The sequence below is a fragment of the Panthera uncia genome, chromosome A2 (genome assembly GCF_023721935.1).
Source record: "Panthera uncia isolate 11264 chromosome A2, Puncia_PCG_1.0, whole genome shotgun sequence".
Taxonomy (NCBI): Eukaryota; Metazoa; Chordata; class Mammalia; order Carnivora; family Felidae; genus Panthera; species Panthera uncia.
The window spans coordinates 1,617,302-1,639,340 of NC_064816.1; the positions used below are offsets into that span (position 1 = coordinate 1,617,302).

Genomic DNA, 22,039 nt, shown 5'->3' on the forward strand with positions numbered 1-22,039 from the left:
CGTGCCAAAGCCCCGCCATGGGTGTGTGGGCGGTGCTGGGGGCGCGCGTGCGCTCTGTTCTTCGGCGCACGCGCGCTCCCAGCATTCAGCGGGCGCGCGGGCGGCGGGCACCTCAGTCCCGGCTGCTGCGGCCCCTGAGCGGACCGAAGCGGCAGGTCGCCGCGGCTGAGGCGGACCGAGGCGGACCAGGTGGAGGAAGGGATCGCCGGTGCACACCCGCCCGCCATGAAGCCCCCCGCAGGTACTGGCTGGCGCGAGGCGGGGCCCCGCTGCCCGGACCCCGGCATCCCCTCCAGCTTCTCGCCTCCCGGGGTCGCGACTTGGGCCTAGGACCCGAGCCCAGTGACCCCCGAGTGACTGGAGCCTGGCGGGGATGGGTCGGTGAGCCGGAGATCCCGTTCCCTCGGCGGCCGAATGAATGGACCAGCTTTCCCAGCGCTTCACTCATTCAACAAACTCCAGGTCGCGGCCGCTAAGGGCGGGTCGGGCCCAGGGGGTGCCGACTCCAGGGGAGACCCTGAGTTCTAGGCGGAGTTCCAGAGTCGGAGACAGGCGTTCAACCAGCAGGAAAGCAAGCGAGCGCCTTAGAGAGTGGTCAGTGGTGGGGCTGAGGGCGGTCCTGAAGGGCTTCTCGGAGGAGGCGGCGTATCAGCCAGGACCCAAAGTGGAGAAGCGGCGGTGCCGCCAAGACCTGCGTGAGGCCTGTCCCAGGTGGCCGGAGCTGCGAGGGTAAACGCGTTTGCGTAGCAACAAGTCATTCTGGCTGGAGCACAGCCCTGGAAGGGCAAAGGGCGTCGTGAAAGGGTTTTCGTCTTGGGAGGGATAGGATGTGCGTGTCGGATTATAGAAAATTCCCGGGGGGTCGTATGATGATGCCTCCTGGCATTTTCTCTTGCCGGTTTGTCTTCCCCCAGTTCTTTCTCCCAGCTGGCTGCGACGATAATTGCATTTAATGGTAAATCACAACTAGGGTTATTCGGGGAGTGTTGTCTGCCTTGTGTGCTGCAGGGTTGTTAGCTTGGAGACCCAGCTCGGGGGTGGGGATCTGTAGATACTGCAGAACGGGAGCGTCTGCTCCAGCGTTTCCAATCCTAGCTCCCTCCGGGAAGTTTGGCTGACAGTTCTGGCTTCCACGGGTCTCCCACCTTTCCTGAGCGTCTGGAGCCCTCGGCTACCAGTTAACCCAGACCCACAGCTTCTCTCTGCGGTTCTGAAGTCCAAAATGCTCTGCAGGCACAAAGATTTTCCGTAAGCTCGAAGCAGTCCCGTGGCCAGAATACCTGGCCTGTCTTGGCCTAAGAGACTTTTTTTTTTTTTTTCTCCCACGTAGCAGATGTCAGTGGTCCTCAGCTGGGGAGATCGTGCCTCCCCAGCGGACACTGGGGCAATGTCTGGGGACATCTGTGGTTGTCATGACTCGGGGTGCTCCTGGCATCGAGTGGATGGGCACCAGGGGTGCTGTTCAACACCGTACAGTGCCCAGGGTGGCCTCCACCCCAGAGCGTGACCCAGACACAGGTGTTGATAATAGTGTTAAAAGCCCTGTCCTAGGGATGCCAAACACAGCACCCTGCGAAGATCCGCCCCCCTTTGTCCAGGACCACTGTGGCCCTGCTCCCCTCCCCGCCATGCTGGAAGGGGAAAATGGGGCACAGGTGGGTGTTTCCTGGAACGGCTTCTGCGTATTCTGCTGGGGGCTCACACAGGACAGGCCTCTGTTCGCTAACTCGACAAGTTAATTGGGGGAAGGTGTAGCCATCTGAGCCCTACAGGTGCTACAGGGATGCCAGCAGGACATTCAAGAAAGGAAGATTGGCAGGGTCGGGGCTCCGGGCAGAGGGGGCAACCTGTGGGAAGGCCTGGGAGATACCTTGAAGAAAGCCAGTGTGCCTGAGCACAGGGAAGTTGGCAAAACCAACTGGCCAAACCTGCCGTGCAGGACCCAGTGGACTCGGGATGATCTAGACCAGGGGTCAGCAGACCAGCCTGTAAAGGGCTAATTAGTTCAGTCTTGGCAAGTCACATAGTCTCCTTCTTCGTCACCTTTACCTTATGGGCTGTGCAGAGACAGACTTTCCAGTAAAGGTTGGACTGTAATCCTGAGTGTAGGTGGAGCCCTGGGAAGGGAAAGGGGCAGCCCCGCCTGCAAACGAGATGTTTAGAAAGGCGGGGTGCACACAGCATACTAGTTCGCAGCGTTGGAGCTGAAGTCCGACTGCACGGGCTTGAGCCCCCGCCTCTGCTGCTTGCTGGTGTGGGATCGTGGCACGAGACTTGCATTCTCCAGATCTCAGGACCCCCGTCTGTAAAATGGGGGCCACATAGGTCCCAGAGTACAGAGCTGTGAATTCAGTGAGGGAACGAAAGCAAAACATCTTTACCCTGAACACCACGTGACAGCAGTTCTAGACCATAATCTCTTATCCAAAAATTCTCGTGGTAGGGATGTTCAGGACTCGGGAATTCCCCTATTTTAGGTAAGTAATATGGTGCGAACGTCACAGTACGACAAGGGACGTCGGAGGTAGCAATCAAACAAATTAACCCCGTGGAGTGCAGATGTATGCCAAGCATCCGCCCCAGCCGGCCGATGTCGGGGCTGGGTCATCATGGGGCATCCTAGGTGCTTGGGGGTGTTGAGCAGCATCCCCAGACCCCGCCGCCCGATGAAGTAGCATCACTCTCCCATCGTGACAAGTGCAAGCATCCCCACAGGTCACCCGGTGTCTCCTGGGTGCAGAATCTTCGTGTGCTTTAGAGGATCCGTCAACCTGTGTACCCCCATAGAGCCCCCGGTCCTTGTCAACCTGCATGGGGAAACGGTGCTCCTGGCCTTGCCCTCCAGCCCCTAGTTACTCTAACCCTAATTCTGCCCTCGAAGCAGACACATTCAGTGTGGGGTTCTGTCTTCTCTGTCTAGCCTGTGCCGGAGATGCCCTGGACACAGCGGCCCCGTGCTCCGAGGTGAACTATCTGCGGTGGGACCTGAGCGCCCAGCAAATAGGGGAGCTCACTGTGGAGCTCATCGAGCAAACCAAGCGTGTGTATGACCAGGTGGGCTCCCAGAAGTTTGAAGACGTGTCCTACGAGAGCACCCTCAAGGCGCTGGCTGACGCGGAGGTGTCCTACACAGGTAAATCCAGGTCAGGACCCAGGCGGGGAGGCAGCCTACTCCCCAGGGGCCGTAAAGGATCCCTCGGCCAGGCCAGGGGCAGCCTGGAGGGCTGGTTCTCCTACACACCCTACTGCACTCGTGGCCTGGCATACTTAGTTCTGGGCTGTGTCATCTGAGGGCTCAGAGCGGGACAGCACGTGTGACCACTCTTCTCTCCAGGAGTCAGCTCGGGCGCCAGCCCCGAAACCAGAGCCCCTTCTTACCCCTTTCGTGTCACAGGAGAGCTTTGTCTTCTCTCTGGGCGACTGAACTTGGACCCCTTTTCCTCTCCTCCCCGCTGCCTCCCCCCCTGTGCTTTGGGTAACCTGACGCCGCCGTCAGGTGTCTTCATCACCACCCACCTGGATCCTTGTCTCCCCCTTGCGGTCTGTTTGCTCCCTTTGTGAGGGAAGGATGAGGTGCTCGGTCACATACCTACAGCCCTGCTTCCCAGAGCCCCTGTGTGGAGGTTGATGGCAAGGGGACAGAAGACCAGCAAGTCTTGCGACGGAGAACTCCGAGCCCCCGGGTCTCTAGCACAAGTCCTTTGCCGGGGGGCCTTTGGGAATCCTGGCAGCGGGGTTCTCCAGGAGCCTCCTGTGCGGGGTGTGCCAGATGGCAGGGGCTGCTCCGCGCCTTCAGGCGGGTGTGCCTCAGGCTCCCCTTCCCATCTCTTTCCAGAGAGGCTCGCGGGCATTGCCTGAGGCTAATTCCTGCTTCTTGGGCGTGGCCCTGCCAGACATCATTTAGTCTCTCCCCCACTTCACTCCTGCAGGCTTTTACTTCTGTCTCCTCTCAGTAGCCCACGGAATTTTAGAGGAAACTAAGACTGGATCATGGCCTTCCCCCCAGCCAGCCCCTCTGTCTTTCCACTGCCCTCTGGATGGAGGCCAGGGTCCTTGGTGGTGTTCTGTGTGCTGCACGGTTCCCCCTTTCTGACCCGCCTCTGCACTTTGTGCCTGGCCACGTGGCCTCGCAGTTGCTCACGCTGTCCCGTCTCGGGGCTTCCCACACCCCCCGCTTTGCAGGATGTTGGGCTTCTCTGTGATCACAGATTAACCCCCCGCAGGAGCCCCTTCCTGCACCCCCTCTGCTCACACAGCTGCCTGCGTTGATCTGACAGCATGCACTGTTTTGTTGTCGTGCTTGGTGCGATCACAGGCGCTTGTGAGCCTGTAAATCCCAGACGGACGGATGCTGTTTCTGTCTTTTCACTATCCCCTCTCGGGCAGCCAGCAGTAGGCCTGCCCTGGGGCCCCGAGCGTGACCAAGCTGCGATTTGAATGCAGCTCTTTCCCAGAGTATGTGCTTTTTAAAACGTAAATGCTCTGTTGAGATCTGATTTATAGACCACTTAAAGCCTACGTTTCAGTGGTTTTTATAGTCACTTGTCTAAGCATCACCATGTTCTAATTCTAGAACATTCTGCCATCCCAAAGGGAAATCCTGTCCCCATTAGCAGTCACTCCCATCCCTTCCTCAGCTCTTGGCACCCACCAGCCCCCTTCCCATCTGTGGATGAGCCTGTTCTGGACATCGTACACACCTTGACTCACACACCTCATGTCTGGTTTGCTCTGTGTGTTCAGGGTCCGACCACGGGGCAGCAGGTGTGGGCGCCTCGCTCCTGTTTGCGGCCAAGTGACTTGCTGTGCGTGCCAGACACGTGTGTCTCTGTGCACTTTTGATGGGTGTTTGGGCCATTTCTACTATTTGGTCATTACTGGGCCTGCTGCTGTGCATTTATGTGATTTCTGTGTGATCATGTGTCCTCATTTCACGAGGGTGGGTGCTTGAGAGTGGGGTGCTGGGTCAGGTGATACCTGTTAAAGCTGATGCTCTTATGGGACGCCGGGTGGCTCTGTTGCTTAAGCATCCGACTCTGGATTTCAGCACAGGTCATGATCTTGAGGTTGGTGAGGTCAAGCCCCCTGTTGGGCTCTGCACTGAGCACAGCCTGCTTGGGATTCTCTCTCCCTCTCTCTCTGCCCCTCCCCTGCTTACATGCACCCTCTCTTTTTCTCAAAATAAATAAACTTAAAAAGAATTAAGAAAGAAAATTAAAGCTTATGTTGTTATGGCTACTCATGCTTCCTTTATTTATTTACTTATTTACTTATTTACTTAAACGTTTATTTTTGAGAGACAGCGTGAGCCAGTGAGGAGCAGAGAGAGAGACACACACAGAATCTGAAGTAGGCTCCAGGCTCTGAGCTGTCAGCACAGAGCCCAAAGCGAGGCTCAAACTCATGAACCGTGAGATCATGACCTGAGCCAAAGTCGGATGCTTAACTAACTGGGCCCCCCAGGCCCCCACCCACCCCCCGCCATGTTCCCTTTATTTAACGAAGTGTTAGCATGCTCTGTAAATTAGAAAATTGTTTATGAACGTAAAGTACTGCTCTCAGCAGCCGTGGCTCTTTCCTGGGCCGGAGCCACTGGAGCCTGTCCCCATTTTGTCAGACTCCTCTGTTACGGTCCTTCATGGACCTTGGAGTGTTGTGAGTTGAGTCTGTTCCCATTGGCCTGTGAGGTCCCCAAGAACATGGGTGACAGTGTTCCTTTCTTCCAGTGCCCACCCCAGGGCCCGGCGTGGAGAGTGTTCACGGAACACGGAGACACGCGGGTGGGCTACGTGCCGGGCCAGGGTGAGGTCGGTACTTGCCAGTTTCTACCCGGGGCCCGTTTTCACACCTGTCCTGTTTCCCTGTTTCAGTTCAGAGGAATATCCTTGACTTCCCCCAGCACGTTTCTCCATCCAAGGACATTCGGACAGCCAGCACAGAGGCAGACAAAAAGCTGTCTGAATTTGACGTGGAAATGAGCATGAGGCAGGATGTATACCAGAGGATTGTCTGGCTGCAGGTGAGGGGACAGCGACAAGCCCAGCGTCCGCTCAGCCCCGGGACGCGGCTGATGGGGCACGCACCAGGCCCGCTGGAGGTGGAAGACGGGGCGGGAGGTGGGGGGACAGACCGGTGTCCAGGTGGCACTGGAGGGTCAGAACCTCTCTAGATGTGATCGTTCTGTTCCTCAGACTCTAAAAGGTAGAGAGTGAGGAGCCCTGTGGGCGGCTGGTGGGCATCGCTGCGTGACAGTGTGAGTGCACTTAATGCCGCTGAACCATGCGCCTAACAGTGGCTAAGGTGGTAACTTTTATGTTGTATCTTACCACAATAAAAAACATGAAAAAAATGGCAGAAGTGGGGAGGAATGCAAAAATAAAATACAAGATGCCTAAAAAACTTTTTTTTTTAACGTTTATTTATTTTGAGAGACCAAGCGTGTGCTCACGAGTTGGGGAGGGGCAGAAAGAGACAGAGAGAGACAGAGAATTCCAAGCAGGCTCCTTGTGGTCAGCACAGAGCCCAACGTGGGGCTCAAACTCATGAGCCGTGAGATCATAAGCTGAGCCGAAACCAAGAGTCAGACGCTTAACTGACCGCACTCACGTGCCCTGTGCCTAGGACTTTCTAAGCCTTCCCTCCGTCCAGCACATCTTTTTACTTTCCTGACCTTGTTGGGTGCCCTGTAGGGCTATCGTCCTGCCTCCTGGGCCACGGCTGCTGATGTCGGAAGTGGACCGAGATGATTCTCTGCTCGTTGTCTTAGCACCTGCTGCCGTGTCCCCTCGATGGCAGGAAGGCACACGAGTGTGCTTTGGTGCACGGACAGGCGGGTGGCCTGGGGAAGCACAAGCGGTGTCTTATATTCAATTCTCGTTTGAAGATCTTTGCGGGTCAGCGTGCAGTGGGAAGAAATAGCTCGGAGAGCGCCTGTCTGTACTTTGCCCGGTTTCCCCCACGTAACATATTGCAGAACCGGTCAGTGTCACCACCGGGTTAAAGACCTTGATGCAGCCCCCCAGACTCATTCCCATGTAACTGTTCACCAGGGGAAGACCCTCTGGGCTGCTCTTCGTTTGGGCTGTTCCCCGCAGGCGTTTGTGAACAGGTGTCGTGTGACCCCAGTCTTCATTCTCTGGGATAAACGCCCGGAGTGCAACTGCCGAGTCGGGTGGTAGTCGCACGTCTTGTGCCAAACTGCTCTCCTGGGCGGCTGCCCCATTTCATGCTCCCTCCGGTGACGTTGGAGTGAGTGACCCAGTTTCCCTGCTGCCTCGCCAACATCCAGCAGCATCACGGCTTTTCGTTATAAACAGCTTTGATTTTCTTACTCCAGGAAAAAATCCAGAAGGACTCGTTGAGGCCAGAGGCAGTGCGGTACCTGGAGCGACTGATCAAGCTGGGCAGACGGAATGGGCTCCACCTGCCCAAAGACACTCAGGAGGTGAGTGCCAGCTGGGGGGGGGGGGGGGGGTGGCCTGCGATCGCGGGCACCGCCTGAGTCCCGGTGCTGGTGAGGCTCTCCTGAGAGCGTGGCGCTGCCTCGGCCGCAGGGAGAGCGCATGGGGCAGGTGGCAGGGCTCAGGGGGTCCTCTCCGTGACTTGGGTGCAATGGCAGTAAGGAGAAGCTCGCTCTGGCCGTGGGTCTCCTGTTCTCGGGACTCTGCGGCGATGGCATGGTTTCCTTCTGACCCCACACGGGGGGGTGGCGGGGGGTGCCCGCACCATGCAGTCCTCCGTGACGCCAGCACTCAGTTCTGACCCGTGTGCACGGAGGTAGTGTCAGAAGCCACAGCATCAGGGCTCGGCCCCTCCACGCCGCCCCGACCTGAGGCACGGGCCATAAGTCCAGGGTGTCCCTTGGTTCTGACCGACCGGCACTCCTCCCTCGGGTTTAATTCATTCGACAGAGTGGCTCAGAGAACTCGGGAAAAGCTTACTTGCCCTTACTGATCTATCGTGAAGGGTACCACCTAGAACCGCCAGCTGGGAGAGAAGCACAGGGCCAGGTCAGGCGGGGGAGGCACGGAGCTTCGGTACCCTGCGTGCTTCGCCCTCCCGGGCACCTCCACTGTTCGCCAACTGGAAACTCCCTTAACCCTGTGCCTTAGGGCTTCTGTGGCCGCCACATCACTTCAGCCCGACTAGTCACTCCATCCGTGACTGACTCCCTAAGTAGGCAGGAGGGACTTCCTTGGCCACCCGCCCCTATCCTAGGGCCTTGCCAAAGGCATCTCATTAGGTTGCACTCAAGTGTGGTGGAAAGGGCTGGTAAGAGATAGCACAGTGTTCCCCACACCTCATCTCTTGAGCTATTTCAGTGTCGTGTTGTCACTGATTCCAAGGGTTTAGGAGCCGTGTGCCAGGAATGGGAACGAAGACTGCATATACGAGTTGCTCATCAAAAGCCCCAGTCGTGGATGGCATCGCCTGCATTCCCTTCTGGGGCAGAGGGCGAGCAGGGATGCACTTGCCCCCGTCCTGGGTTAATCGCTGGGGGTCTCTGTCCGCTCCACTCCCTTCCCATTTTCTCTGAAGGCCCCGCAGCCACACAGAGGGGATGGCCGGGGCGTGGGCTGTGGACTGGCTGGTTTGCACATGAGGCACACATATGGGTGAGCTGGGTACCATCCCCTGGAACTGGCCACCCTTAGGAGAAGCCCTCCCTTCGGGGTCAGCAAGGCCCCCAATAGGAAAGCACCAGGGCACAGGAGATAAAAGACACAGTTAAAGCAGACACCAGACCCACACCCAGAGCTCAGTGACCGTCTCTCTCTTGGCACTTAGAACTGATTCTACCTTCCGGTTGGAGAATCAGGGAAATGAGGCGTACTTGTGGTTAAAACCAATGCTGGTAAGACTTGAGTCGAATTCCATCTTGGAACTGGAATCCAGTGTGGCGTCTCAGCTTCTGTGGGCGCAGGTGATAAACTCAGCCAGAGCAACGGAAGCACAGTTGTACTTTTTTTTTTTTTTTTTCCCTTAAGTAAACTTCATGCCCAACATAGGGCTTGAACCCGTGACCCCGAGATCAAGACTCTCATGCTCCTCCGACTGAGCCACCCACGCGCTTGCAGGGCTGTGCTTAAACTTTGTCGTCACATTGTTGAAAGTCCTGACTGTGACTTGAGAGCCGCTGCACTGGGAGGGACACGGGGGGCTCCGTGTGGAGGAAGGACACTGGCCGTGGGCTGGATAGGGACCCTGAAGCCGAAGCCGTGCCTTGTTTCCTGGGGCACGAGCTGTTTTCATGCCTTAGAACCTTGATTGGCATGGCCGCGTTTGGTTTTGTGAGGCTTCAGCGAGATCAGGAAATAAGTGGAAGCACCCAGCGCAGGGTCATGGCCAACGGAGGCTCAGTGCACCCACGCGGGCTGGTTCTGAGCCCGGGTCTCACCCGAGGAGCCCCCAGTTCACTGCGCAGCTGTCAGCCACACTTGCCCGACACAGAGCAGCTGTTATGCCCGAGGCCTGGGCTGGGCTCCAGGGCCCCCCCTGAGGCAGTGGTGGGCAGATGTTGTGGCCCCAGGGCACCCCCCCCCCCATCAGAAGTTTCCTCCCTGAGGCTTAGCCCCGCTCCTCTGTCAAAATATCCAAATACCTAAGCTGCAGACTCTGAAGGGAATAGGGTCCAGAAGGCTCTTGGCTGGGGACGTACAACAGTAGGGGACGCAAGCCCGAGGTCCCCGGGGTCACCGAGGCCGCTCGGCATGGCCGGTGGGTATCTGCGTGCAGACGGCTCTGCCTGCTTTTCCCGCTTCTCCCACTTCTCCTTGCGGGGGGGAGCCCCCAGTCCCGGAGGCTGTGCTCCTCACGGCTGTGCTCCTCCCTCCAGAAAATCAAGAGCATCAAGAAGAAGCTGAGTCTTCTGTGCATCGACTTCAACAAGAACCTGAACGAGGACACGACCTTCCTGCCGCTCACTCGAGGGGAGCTGGGTACTGGCCCAGGGCCTGGGGTGCGGGGGGCGGGGGCGGTGCTGACCTCCCACAGGCTGCCCAAGTCGGGGGGGGGGGGGGAGCGGATTTGCGTCTCATCGCCCTGGGGAGGCGGTTTCTTCACTTGGAGCGCTCAGCACTTTGGAATCAACGTTTCCAGATCCTTCCTCGGGCAGTGGCAGGAGCGCTGAGTTAGGCTGAGGAGGTCTCAGCCGCAAGGCCCCTACCTGCTGCTCTTCTCGCTGTGACCTTCCGAGAGGGGCTGGGCTGAGTCCTGGCTGATTGCTGCTCCCAAATCCGGCCGGACGTGGGCATTTTGAAGGGAAAGTTCAGTTTTTACTTTTTTCCCCTCTTTCCCCAAATGTCTAGTTTTGAAAAATTTCACAGCTGGAGGAAAGTTGCAGGAACAGCACAGTGGGAAGCCCTGTGTACTCAGCCTGTGCCGGCCCCCAGCTGACGTCGCACGTTCTGTCCGTTTACGTGGACAGTGCTGCACGCATCCTTTTCGCTGTCAGACCCCTGTCTGCAGCCTCGTGAGCCTTCCCCAGGACTGAGGCCATCCTTGGCCCCTCCGTGTACATCTTGCACTTGGGAGGTGGAGCCCTGAACAGCAGACCTCCTAGGAGACCCGTCTGGGCTTCCTTACTCTGCTGTCCCAAGGACGTGCCCTTTTTTTTTTTTAATGTTTATTTTTTATTTATTTATTTTAACATTTATTTATTTTTGAGACAGAGAGAGACAGAGCATGAACAGGGGAGGGGCAGAGAGAGAGGGAGACACAGAATCTGAAATGGCTCCAGGCTCTGAGCTGTAAGCACAGAGCCCCACGCGGGGCTCGAACTCACGGACCGCGAGATCATGACCTGAGCCGAAGTCGGATGCTTAACCGACTGAGCCCCCCAGGCGCCCCTTTAATGTTTATTTTTGAAAGAGCATGTGTGGTGGGGCGGGGGGAGGGGCAGAGAGAGAGGGAGACACAGAATCCCAAGCAGGCTCCAGGCTGTGAGCTGTCAGCACAGAGCCTGATGCGGGGCTTAAACTCATGAACAGTGAGATCGCGCCTGAAGCCAAAGTCAGATGCTTAACGTATGGAGCCCCCAGGTGCCCCCGAGGACACTCTTTGTATTTGCTTCCCAGTCAGAGTCATGTCAGGGAGCATCCTGTCTTTACAGGCTCCTTTCTTGTTGAACCACTCCTCAGCTGTTCACGAAAGTGTTTTCGTCCCACCTTTCCTGCCGTGGACACTTCTGAAGAGCCCAGGCGGGCGGGTTTGCTTCCACCTGGGAGAGCCCTGCCAGGGGCTCGGGGACCGGGTTTCCGACCCGTCCCCTGTGAGGTGGTGAAGTGGTGTGGCAGTGGTCCTGTAGCGGCCGTCTCGGGGATGGGGGGCCGGGGCCTCGGCCTGGCTGCCAGAGGCCCCCGAGGGCAGCTTTCTCTTAGGGGTGCCACGGACTCGAGTCTCCTGAACAGGGGCTGGGAGGTCCCTCGGCGCCGTCTTCTGTCGCCCTTCGTTCTGGTTCAGTCCTTCCTGGGGCCTCGGGCGGCAGGTCCCTCCACGTGGACCCCACGTTTAAGGACAGATGCCCGCCATGTTTCCCAGGCAGGGGAGGGTCCTGGGTCTCTGGAATTGGGCAGACGAATCTGCTCACCCACGCCATCCACTGGGCTGGCCTCTCGTAGGCGGCCGGGGACCCCCGCGGAGCTCTGGCAGCCGTGGGACGGGCGGGGCAGTGACCAAGGCCGGAGTCTGGTGGTGCTTGTTTTCTTCCGGTTGCCAAAGAGGGAGTCGGTGCTCAGTTACAGCAACACCGCCTCTCTCTCTATATCCCCCTCCCCGAGTCCCAGCTGCTCTCCCATCTCACAGGTCCCCAAGAGGCGCCTTGGGGCTGCTGCTGCTCACGCCGCACCGTGAGGGGAAGCTCCTGTGGACAGGCTTCCGACCCCATCATTCCTTGTGTTTGTCCCTCACAAGTCAGCTTTCCCTCCCCCACTTACTAGATTTATCAGCAGTCGTCAGTGTGGACGGGCCCGTCATTCAGTGGGTTGGGGTCTGCTGCTGTCTCTATTAACTCGATGCTCAAGATGGTCTCAGTGCAACCGCGAGAGCTCCTCCAGGTGGAGGTGGCCCTGTGTTTTCTTGAGCAGCTTCTTTGGGACTCGTGCCCCAGGCTGTTTTGTCCTTGCCCTGCCTGATGTCTAGAAACAGCTGTGGGTGCCGGTGTGCTCACTGCTCCCAGGCCCTGTGGCAGAGTAGAAATGGGCGTCGGCACGCCTGTGTTTACATGCCGAGCCTGGAAGCTGTGACCTCCCAAGCTGTGCCCTGCCCGGCACCGTCCACCCTGCTCCAGAACGTCCCTTCCCACCTGAGCGTCCCTTCCTCACCTGTGAGGTGAGGGCCCCAGCCTGGCCTTCAAGGAGGTGTGGGCAGGTCAGAGCCAGGGGTGTGAGGCCTTGGCCCCTGGAGATGTTCAGTGTGAGCTCCAGGGGTCTGAGGGGTAGGCTGTTGCAGAAGCGCAGCCACCGGGATGGCGAGGGCCGCAGGGGTCATCTGTCCTCCGCAGGTGCTGCTGTCCGGGGAAGGGTGAGGGAAGAGACTGCAGTCCCCAGAAGCCCTCTGTCCAGGGTTGAGCCGAGTGGCGCTGCTCCTCCCTAGGAGCCTGGTGGGAAGGGCCGTAGCACCACATCTTCCAGGAGGGGCTGAGGGTGGGGAGGCCGGGCGTGACCCCTGCAGGGCGTGTCCCCTGCAGGCTCCCGTCCCAGCCTGTCCTGTGGGAGAGAAGCCTGGCAGCTTGTCGGCCCTCAGCAGCCCTGGTCTTGTTCCTGCAGGAGGGCTCCCGGAGGACTTTTTGAACTCACTGGAAAAGGCTGGGGATGACAAGTTGAAAGTCACCCTCAAGTACCCACATTACTTTCCCCTCCTGAAGAAGTGCCATGTGCCGGAGACCAGAAGGAAGGTGGAGGAGGCCTTCAACTGTCGGTGCAAGCAGGTGCGGGGGCAGCGCCCGGGAGTCGCCAGGCCTGTGCTCTGGGCCAGGCTCGGTGGTTGGCAGGCCGTCCGTGTCCACTGCTCCCAGGCCTTATGTTTGCTTGTCCCTGTGTCTGGTGGTGCTCCCCGGGCTCGAGCTCCCTTGTTCTGTTTTGTGTGGTGGCCTGGGCCCTCGAGCTGCAGCCCTGGGCGTCTTCACCGCTCGGACACCTGTTCCCACGTGGACACTTGTGTTTGTTGTCCCCGCCCCATCGTGGCCTCGGCCTCATTCCTCCTGCTCAGTGTCTGCAGCAGGTGATGGAGGGGCCCTTCGGCCTCCGTGGGGACACCACGGTGCTTGCGTGGCTGGAGGCTGAGCCCCTTACAGGGTGACGGGGAAGCGTGTGCTCAGGTCCCGTGTTTCCCGCTTCCCGGACTGAAGACCGACCACGCTGGCCTTAAGGAAACGATGTTTTCAGGTCGCCTCCCTCAGATCGAGATGTGGCCCTAGAGAAGCCCGCTCACACGGGGGGGCGGCTGCAGGAACGGGGGTGGTGGCTCGTGGAGGAGCCAGGAATTCTGGTTCTGGTGGGGATGTGCCACTTCTGGGGTGTCAGCAGCAACTTTATACTGTTGAGAGCAGAGCCCGCAGGTCTGTGATCAGGACTGGTGGGGTCGACATCGCCTCGTCCTCGTGGCCCGTCCCGCCCCCAGCCTCGACCCCAGAGCTCCGGGGGAGCTGGCGTGTTGTCTGGTGCCGTGGCCCTGAGCCCCCTTGTCAGGAAGGTTTCCACTCAACTTCCTGCCTGTGGACCTGATTGGTGGGAGCATCCTGATTTTTGTTTTTGTTTTTTTTAATATTTGGCGGAGGGGCAGAGAGAGGGAGACAGAGAATCCCAAGCAGCCTCTGCGCCATCAGCGCAGAGCCCAGCGTGAGGCTTGAACTCATGAACTGTGAGATCATGACCTGAGCCCAAGTCCTGGGTCGGACGCTCACCCAGCAGCCACCAGGCACCCCATGGGTGCTGCGTTCTGCACAACCCTGTCTTTCGCTTGGAAACGAGTCCCATGCGTTTCATTTTGTGTTGGTCCCGTGAGTTTGGTTGGCTGGGTCAGCCCCTCGGAGGTGCCTGGGGACAAGGGAGGGCCCTTGAGCCTGGGGCCAGGCCTGGACCGGTGGGGAGCTCCCCGTGCACACCCCCCGAGGCTCTCCTGCAGTCCCGGCCCCATGTTGCTCTCCGCTCACGGCCTCAGAACCCCTCACAGTTTACGCTCCTCCTGGGTCCAGATGAGACTCGAGGGTTCATAGAGACTCAGGTGTTATGGCAGGGTCACGTGGCGGGCACCGAAATCTAGGCCAGGGAAAGGAGGGAGGGAAACGAGCCAGCTGGGTCCTGGCGGTCCAGAACTGTGCTGGCCACGGGGCCCAAGTGGGAGTGGTGGGCCCAGCACCCACAGAGCTGGTTGCTGGTCGGTTCTAGGAGAACTGTGCGATCCTCAGAGAGCTGGTGACCCTGCGGGCCCAGAAGTCCAGTCTGCTGGGGTTCAGCACGCACGCCGACTACGTCCTGGAGATGAACATGGCTAAGAGTAGCCAGGTGGTGGCCACGTTCCTAGGTAAGCCTCGCCTCCCCTCGGCCTCCTGCCATGGGTTCCAGGAGCAGGGTTTAGGTGGTTCTTGACTGCGACGTGCAAACGCCTCGGAGAGCCGTGTCCTGTCCACCCCAGAGGGAATCCCAACACCTCCCTAGCCCTGTTCAGCCTCGAGGGGCCCCAGCCCAGCAGCCAAGCATGGGGCTCTGGGGTGAGGCTGAGTCCGCCTGGCCCTGTGGCTTCCTGGCATGAGCTCTGGGCCAGCGTCCCCACTGTGGCCATCCTTTCCCGCCCGTGGACGGGGCAGAGCCCCCCTGGCTGCTGAGGGCGATGTATCACCCGTGTTTGAGTCGTGCTGGCGGCCCGGGCCTTCCTCCCGGGTGGGGCGCCGGGGCCATCGTGCCGTGGCCTGGGGCCTGTGGGGGCGGCCGCCGCAGGAGGTATAGCCTTGCCTTCCCCTCTGTCCTCCCCAGACGAGTTGGCCCAGAAGCTGAAGCCCCTCGGGGAGCAGGAGCGGGCCGTGATCCTGGAGCTGAAGAAGGCCGAGTGCGAGAAGCGGGGCCTGGACTTCGACGGGCGCATCAACGCCTGGGACATGCGCTACTACATGAACCAGGTGGAGGAGACCCGCTACAGCGTGGACCAGAACCTGCTCAAGGAGTACTTCCCCATGCAGGTGGTCACCAAGGGACTGCTCAGCATCTACCAGGAGCTGCTAGGGCTGACCTTCAACCTGGAGGAGAACGCCACCGTGTGGCACGAAGACGTGAAGCTGTACTGCGTGAGGGACTCGGCCTCCGGGAAGGTCATCGGGAAGTTCTACCTGGACCTTTACCCGAGGTGCGTGTGAGCTGGGCGACCCTTCTCTGAGCCTCAGCGTTTCCATCTGTGAAATAGGTTGTGTCCGCCACAGCGCGGGGCCAGGTGAGGGGCCGGGAACGTTCACCGTCCAGGGAGGCGGGTGGGTGCCCGGGAGGTTCTGCCCGAGTGGGGGGACGGGTGGTGGGGCAGGACCCCCGCTCCTGAGAAGGAAGCTTGAGCCTCTCAATCTGTCCAGTCGTCCGGGTTGGTTAGGGGCTGCAGAGTCAGAGAGTGGCGGAATCGGGGACCCTTATGGGCCTCTCTGGGCCAGCTGGGGGATGGAGTAGATCCCTGGCTGGGCCTGACACCGCCTCCTTCCCCAGGGAAGGGAAGTACGGGCACGCGGCCTGCTTTGGCTTGCAGCCGGGCTGCCTGCGGCAGGACGGGAGCCGCCAGATCGCCATCGCGGCCATGGTGGCCAACTTCACCAAGCCCACCCCGGATGCCCCCTCCCTGCTGCAGCACGACGAGGTGGAGACCTACTTCCATGAGTTTGGGCACGTGATGCACCAGCTCTGCTCTCAGGTGGGTGCAGGGGGCGCGGGGGCGGGCGGTGCTGCTGGTTAGCGGGTCCGGAGGCAGCCTCCTCCCCGGTGGAGTCTTCCTCTGATGTCCCCATGGCCACAGTAATGCCCTGTTGTGCCACTCTCCGGCATGGAGCCCTACAGACGGCCGGCTTCATGGGTAGTATGTGCTCCCCCAGCAGCAGGGGCTGGGGGTCTGACATCAGCTGTCCAAGGGCCGGTTCCTCGTGAGGGCGCTCTCCTCGGGGTGCAGACGGCTGTGTTCTCCCCCTGTCTTCATAGGGTCGTTTCTCTGTGCATGTCTGCGTCCTCATCTATTTCTCTTTTTTAAATATTTATTCACGTTGAAAGTTTGCATGCGTGTGCACAAGCAGGGGTGGGGCAGAGAGAGAGAGAATCCCAAGCAGACTCCATGCTGTCAGTGCAGAGCCCGGCGTGGGGCTCAGTCTTACAACCATGAGGTCATGACCTCAGCCGAAATCAAGAGTTGGACGCTCAACTGATTGATTGAACCACCCAGGTGCCTCCCTCATGTCTTATAAGGACAGCGGTCGTTGGATTAGGACCACCCCAGTGATGTCATTTTAAGTTGAATACCTCGGTGATTGTTCACCAAGGTGTGTAGCTGCCAACCAGATGTTTTGGAACATTTCCGTCGTCCAGAAAGAGTCTTCACGTCCCTTAGTTGTCCCCACTCCTCCCCCGGCCCCCATGAGCCCCCTTCCCGTCCATGGAAGAGCCTGTTCTGGACGTTTCACAAATGTGGACTCACACCCCGTGTGGCCTCTTGTGTCCGGTTCCCTCCGTGAGCATCATGTGTTCAGAGATCCTTATGCCGGGCAGCGGGTGTGGGCGCCTCACTCCTCGTGGCCGAGGGACATGTGTGTGCGTGGGGAGAGCGCTGAGAAGTATCTTTTGAGCAGATGTTGACTGTTTTTCTCTTTCACATTTTGCATCTTTGTGTCTTGTTGAAGAAATCATTTTGTAACCCAAGACACTAAGTTTTTCTCCTAATTTTCTAGAAGTTTCAGTTTCAGCTCTTTGTGTTGGTCTGCCGTCCACTGAGTTAAGTGTTGTATGTGGTGTGAGGTTGGGGGTTGGCCCTCACCTACAAGCAGCCACGCAGGGCACAGCCAGTGTCTACACAGCACTAGCCCCGTGCATCCTGGTCTCCTTGTCAGCCCTGCTCACGTGCCCTCTTCCTGCCTCTGCGCTGTGCTCTTACTGGTCATTTCCCAAAACTAGAACTCTCGTGGCTCCCTCATTTCCTTCAGGCCTTTTCGGACACACGTTACCACCATTCAGAGTTGTGTAAAGTTGCCGCCAACACGGAGTTCGCGGATACTGAGGCACCGCTCCTGGGGGAACACACAGGTCCCTGCGAGCCTCTGGTCACGACCCACCGATATGTAACCTCGCGCCACGTGTTTCTGTTGAAAGACCCCTTTCCTGCGTCGTTGCCGTAACGCTGAACTCACGGCCGACGGTGCTATAGCTCGTGCCTGAAGGAAGGGCCTCTGCCCCGTGTGCTATCTCGGCACATCACAGCCTTCTTGTGCTCAGGAACACCAGACAGTGCTTCAGCGTGACAATTGGGATCCGTTTCAGGCAGACCACCTACAAAAACAAAAATGCAAATAAAAAGGTGGGGGGGGCTCTTGGTAGTTGATGAAAAGGACACTGGTTTACAGTCAGAGCTGAAACCCAAAGGCAGAGCATCAAAGGGTCACAGGGTGCCGCAGGTGTTGGTTTTTTTGGGTTGAAAAGTTTAGCAAGTAGGGGTGCCTGGGTGGCTCGGTTTAGCATCCGACTTCAACTCAGGTCATGATCTTACAGTTCATGAGTTCAAGCCCTGCGTCGGGCTCTGGGCTGACAGCTCAGATCCTGGAGCCTCCTTTGGATTCTGTGTGTTCCTCTCTCTCTGCCCCTCCCCCCACTCACATATGGTCTTTTCTCTCTCTCAAAAACAAATATTAAAAAAAAAAAAGTCTAGCGGGTAGGTGAGGTCACAGAGGTTGTCAGTAACAAGGGCAGCGTGTGCCTCCCCCAGCCCCCCACCGTTGCCCCGCTTCACTCTGGGCCGGGCAAGGACTCGCCCAAGGTCGTGTGGCTCATTTGGCTGCCAGAACCAGGTTCTAGCACTACTTGACCAGGCGCCGTGTTTTTCAGGAAAATTTCAGACAAAAGTGGAGACAACACCGGGTGCCTTCCCATGCTGCCTTCCAGATCCCTTCGTTTCCGGGCCAATGCCTTTTGGAGTGTAGGGCTTTTTGAGAGCAGTGGCTTTATAGGTGGAAGAAGGGAGCGTAGGTGGCCTTCAAGGGTGGGCATGCTCCCCGCCTCCTCATGTACTGGGCTGACAGCCCCCCAGGAGCCTCAGGTTTTGGGGCCTCGCGCAGCTGTTGTCTGCTCGCCCTGGTGTGCTTGTTGGGGGGGCACTGCATGCCCGTGTGCCCAGGCAAGGCCAGTGGGCGGGAGCGGATCGGGCAGGGTCCAGACCTTCCTGCGGCTCTGTCCGCCCACGCAGGCGGAGTTCGCCATGTTCAGCGGGACGCACGTGGAGCGGGACTTCGTGGAGGCACCTTCACAGATGCTGGAGAACTGGGTGTGGGAGAAGGAGCCGCTGCTCAGGATGTCCCAGCACTACAGGACGGGCGACACCATCCCCCAGGAGCTGCTCGACAAGCTCATCAAGTCTCGGCAGGCCAACACAGGTGCCCGCGGGGGGGCCGCTCTCCTGCCCAGGCCTCTGGGAGGGGAGGGAGTCCTTCACGCCTCGCCCATTGAGGGCAGGCGTGTGCCCTCATGGGTTTTCTCCACCGCCTGGTCAGGAGCACAGAGCCAGCCTCCCCATCTCCTTCCGCCCCCCAGGTCTCTTCAACTTGCGCCAGATCGTCCTGGCTAAGGTGGACCAGGCCCTGCACACCCAGACGTCTGCAGACCCAGCTGAGGAATATGCCCGCCTCTGCCAGGAGATCCTTGGGGTCCCAGCCACACCAGGTAGCCACTCGCGAGCTGGGCCCACCTTGGGGGTTGGGGCTCAGCCATTCCCCGAGTTGGAAGGATCTAGTGATTTTTTTTTTTTTTTTTTTAATGTTTTTATTCCTTTTTGAGAGAGACAGTGTAAGCGGGGGAGGGCCAGAGAGAGAGGGAGACACAGAATCCAAAGTAGTCTCCAGGCTGTGAGCTGTCAGCACAGAGCCCGAAGCGGGGCTTGAACTCACAGACTGTGAGATCATGACCTGAGCTGAAGTCAGACGCTTAACCGACTGAGCCACCCAGGCGCCCCGGAAGGTTCTAGTGATGTTTGAAGGGAGTCAGGCCAATTTACAGGTTGCAGCTGAGGCCCAGGAGGAAGCACACGGCTTCGGGCCGGCCGCGAGTGCACGTGGGCAGCTCTGCCCTTTCTTGCTGTGCCTCCTGCTCAGGCCGCGTGCTGCTCCATCGCCCCTGGCACCTGTGCCCTCCGACATGCTGCTTTGGAACAAGCCTGGAAAGGTGCGGGAAGGACCAGGGATTTCACACCCTGGAGATAGTAGATAAAGTATTAACGCGTATGCTCGTCCATCAGTAGCACAGATGCTCGGATTAATATGATTGAAGATAATCGGCATTTTGGTGTAGGGCGTGTGGCGTTGGTTTATTCCATAGCGTGTAGAAAGTTCAAAAAGCTGTTTTATTTTTATTTTAGAGAGAGGGGAACAGAACGCATGTGCGCAGGGGAGGTGCAGAAAAGAGAGAGAGCGAATCCCGAGCAGGCTGCATGCTCAGCACGGAGCCCAACGTAGGGCTCGATCCCATGACCCTGGGATCGTGACTTGAGCCAAAATCAAGAGTCGGACGCTCATCCGCCTGAGCCGCCCGGCGTCCCTCCTTTTGCATAAACTGTTGAGCGTCAGCAGATAGCGGGCAGAGATGTATTTCCCCGGGCCAAGTTGTCCAGCTCCTGCTTTCTAGAAGTGTCGAGCCAGTTCTCCTTCCGGGTGTGTGGGGGCCGTCTCTCGTGGGGCCCGGGGGATGCCCGGGGCCGCAGTGAAAGCCGCACCGCATCTGTCCCAGGGACCAACATGCCTGCGACCTTCGGCCACCTGGCGGGTGGCTATGACGCCCAGTACTACGGCTACCTGTGGAGCGAGGTGTACTCCATGGACATGTTCCACACGCGCTTCAAGCAGGAGGGCGTCCTCAACGGCAAGGTGGGGGAAGGCCGGCCGCTCACTGGGGCGGGGGGCGGGGGCACACCTGCCCGTGGAGGGAGCAGGTGACCTTTCAGCTCTGCTCCCCGCTGCCCAGGACCAGGCGGGGAGAGCCGAGGCGCCTGCTGGTCTTTGCCGGGTGCTCAGCCGGCTTTCCGGACCCGTGTTCAGCCACCATGGGGGCTTGACCACCCGTGTTGTGGGGCTTGGCCTGGGCCTCGCTCCCTGTGCAGACGAAGGGCCCCGAGGAGTTTCTGAGGACGGGCTTCCTGCACACGTGTGCTCGTGCACAGTCACACACACGTGCTCACGAATGCACGTGCGCTCGTGCCCACGTGTTCTCTCTGGTGCTGATTCAGGCGCCCGCGAGCCCGCTTGTGGCTGGGAGAGGGGAGGGGAGGGGACGTGCGAGGGCTGATCTGGGTCTACCCCCAGCAGGTCGGCATGGACTACAGGAGCTGCATCCTGAGACCTGGCGGCTCCCAGGACGCCAGCGTCATGCTGAAGCTCTTCCTGGGCCGAGACCCCAAGCAGGACGCCTTCCTCCTGAGCAAAGGGCTGCAGGTGGACAGCAGCGAGCCGCCGGCCTGCTGACACGCCAGGGCTCCCAGGGCCCCAGGCCGCGGGCTCAGCCCCGCCCCGGCTCCCGCCGCCCGGGAAACGGGGTGCTTGCTGCTCAGGGTGGGGGCGGGGGTGGGGCGAGGGGAGGGGCTCTTCGCCCTCCCTGTTCGTTCCCCGCGTCCGGTCTCCACAGGCCGCCCTCGGTGGCCGGCCCGGGCTGGCGAGGTCTTCTCAACGTGCCTGGAGAACTCTGAGCAGTCGAGCCCGCCACTTTGTTGCACTAACCCGTCCCTTCCCGGGAAGTTTTCTGAGTGAAAAATGGTTCTTTGAAATGCAGCCATTAAAAAGAAAAAAAAAAAAAAAGAAAAGAGCGAGACTGTCGGCCCGGTCCCTGACTCTGTCCCTCCTGCCACAGAAGAGCAGGCTGTCACAGGTGGATGGAGCGTTTACTCCGCTCAGTAAGCCCTAGATGTGGTTGTGATCAGCCCCCGGGCCAGGGACAGCTGCTCTGCGTGAAGTGTTCTGGATGGTGATGGGTGTGGGTCTCTGGGAGCTGGTCGAGCTGTCACAGCGCGCGCGGGGACAGGCCTGCGGAGGAGACCCGCGGCACGGGTGTGGCCATACCGCTCTCCAAGCTGCTGCCGGCTGCCCCCTTTCCTGTGCAGCCCACGTAGGACCGGGCTCAGCCCTTCCTCGGAGCCGCAAGGCCAAGACCGCCCGCCCGCCTGTGCCCATGCAGGGGGGTGGCTGGAGCATGCAGCGAGCCGCGGCCCGCCCTCCGACCCCTGAGCCAGCTTACTGGGCAGAGCTCCTGTCCCCGCCCCTTGGACACACTCAGGGATTTGTGATGTGACGGTTTCTGATTAGCGGGCACAGTTGCTGGAAGCCAGGCTGTGACCTTCTGGTCCGTGTGACCTTGAGTAAGGCATATGTGTGGCCCTCTTGGCCCAGCCCCGTCTGGCTGGTGGCAACGCAGCCAAGTCTCGGTAATGGCGGGGGGCCTTCCTGGGGTCTCTGGTAATTGTTCAGAACGCCTTAGGTCATGCTTTCTGGTGGCAGTGGGAATTCGGAAGGGGTTCTTGAGCAGGACGGGTACGTATCCCGCCTCCACTTGGTCTGGGCCGTCCCGTGTTTGCTTCCCTGGTCTCTGAGCTCCGTGGGAGCCCTGCCGCCTGCTCCTGAATGGTCCCCACCAGTCCTTTGCCCCTTGCAGAGGGACCGGTCAGGGGAGTGGGGAACCAGGCGGCTGTGTCTGTGGGGCCCCCTTGCCCGCCCATCCTCAGCAGGCCCGGGCTGGGCGGCTGTGGCCTGGACTGTGGCATCTGCCCTTATGCACACCCGGCTCGCTTCCTGCTCCCACTTCTGTGCGGGGACGAGGGCCCGAAGCTCGTGTGCCCCTGG

General features: G+C 59.4%; 1 protein-coding gene across 2 annotated transcripts; it reads left to right on the plus strand.

Annotated features, from left to right (window-relative positions):
* Positions 1-71: 71 nt before the first annotated feature.
* THOP1 (thimet oligopeptidase 1) lies at positions 72-21,004 on the plus strand. 2 transcript variants are annotated; one of them, XM_049642325.1, is made up of 13 exons: positions 72-241; positions 2,921-3,133; positions 5,871-6,019; positions 7,337-7,444; positions 9,836-9,938; positions 12,765-12,925; positions 14,385-14,520; positions 14,970-15,336; positions 15,681-15,882; positions 18,409-18,595; positions 18,753-18,881; positions 19,941-20,077; positions 20,513-21,004. In XM_049642325.1, exons 1-13 carry the CDS (start codon positions 226-228, stop codon positions 20,669-20,671), a joined length of 2,067 nt encoding a protein of 688 aa, XP_049498282.1. In that variant the 5' UTR covers positions 72-225; the 3' UTR covers positions 20,672-21,004. The 2 variants fall into 2 exon arrangements, with proteins under 2 accessions (XP_049498282.1, XP_049498283.1); XM_049642326.1 differs by having other exon boundaries at positions 20,516-21,004.
* Positions 21,005-22,039: the final 1,035 nt, after the last annotated feature.

Excerpts from the sequence above, each read along its gene's own strand:
- THOP1 (XM_049642325.1), top strand. Across the intron at positions 3,134-5,870 it reads CGCGGAGGTGTCCTACACAG|TTCAGAGGAATATCCTTGAC; the intron begins GTAAATCCAGGT and ends TCCCTGTTTCAG. Across the intron at positions 18,596-18,752 it reads GTCTCGGCAGGCCAACACAG|GTCTCTTCAACTTGCGCCAG; the intron begins GTGCCCGCGGGG and ends TCCGCCCCCCAG.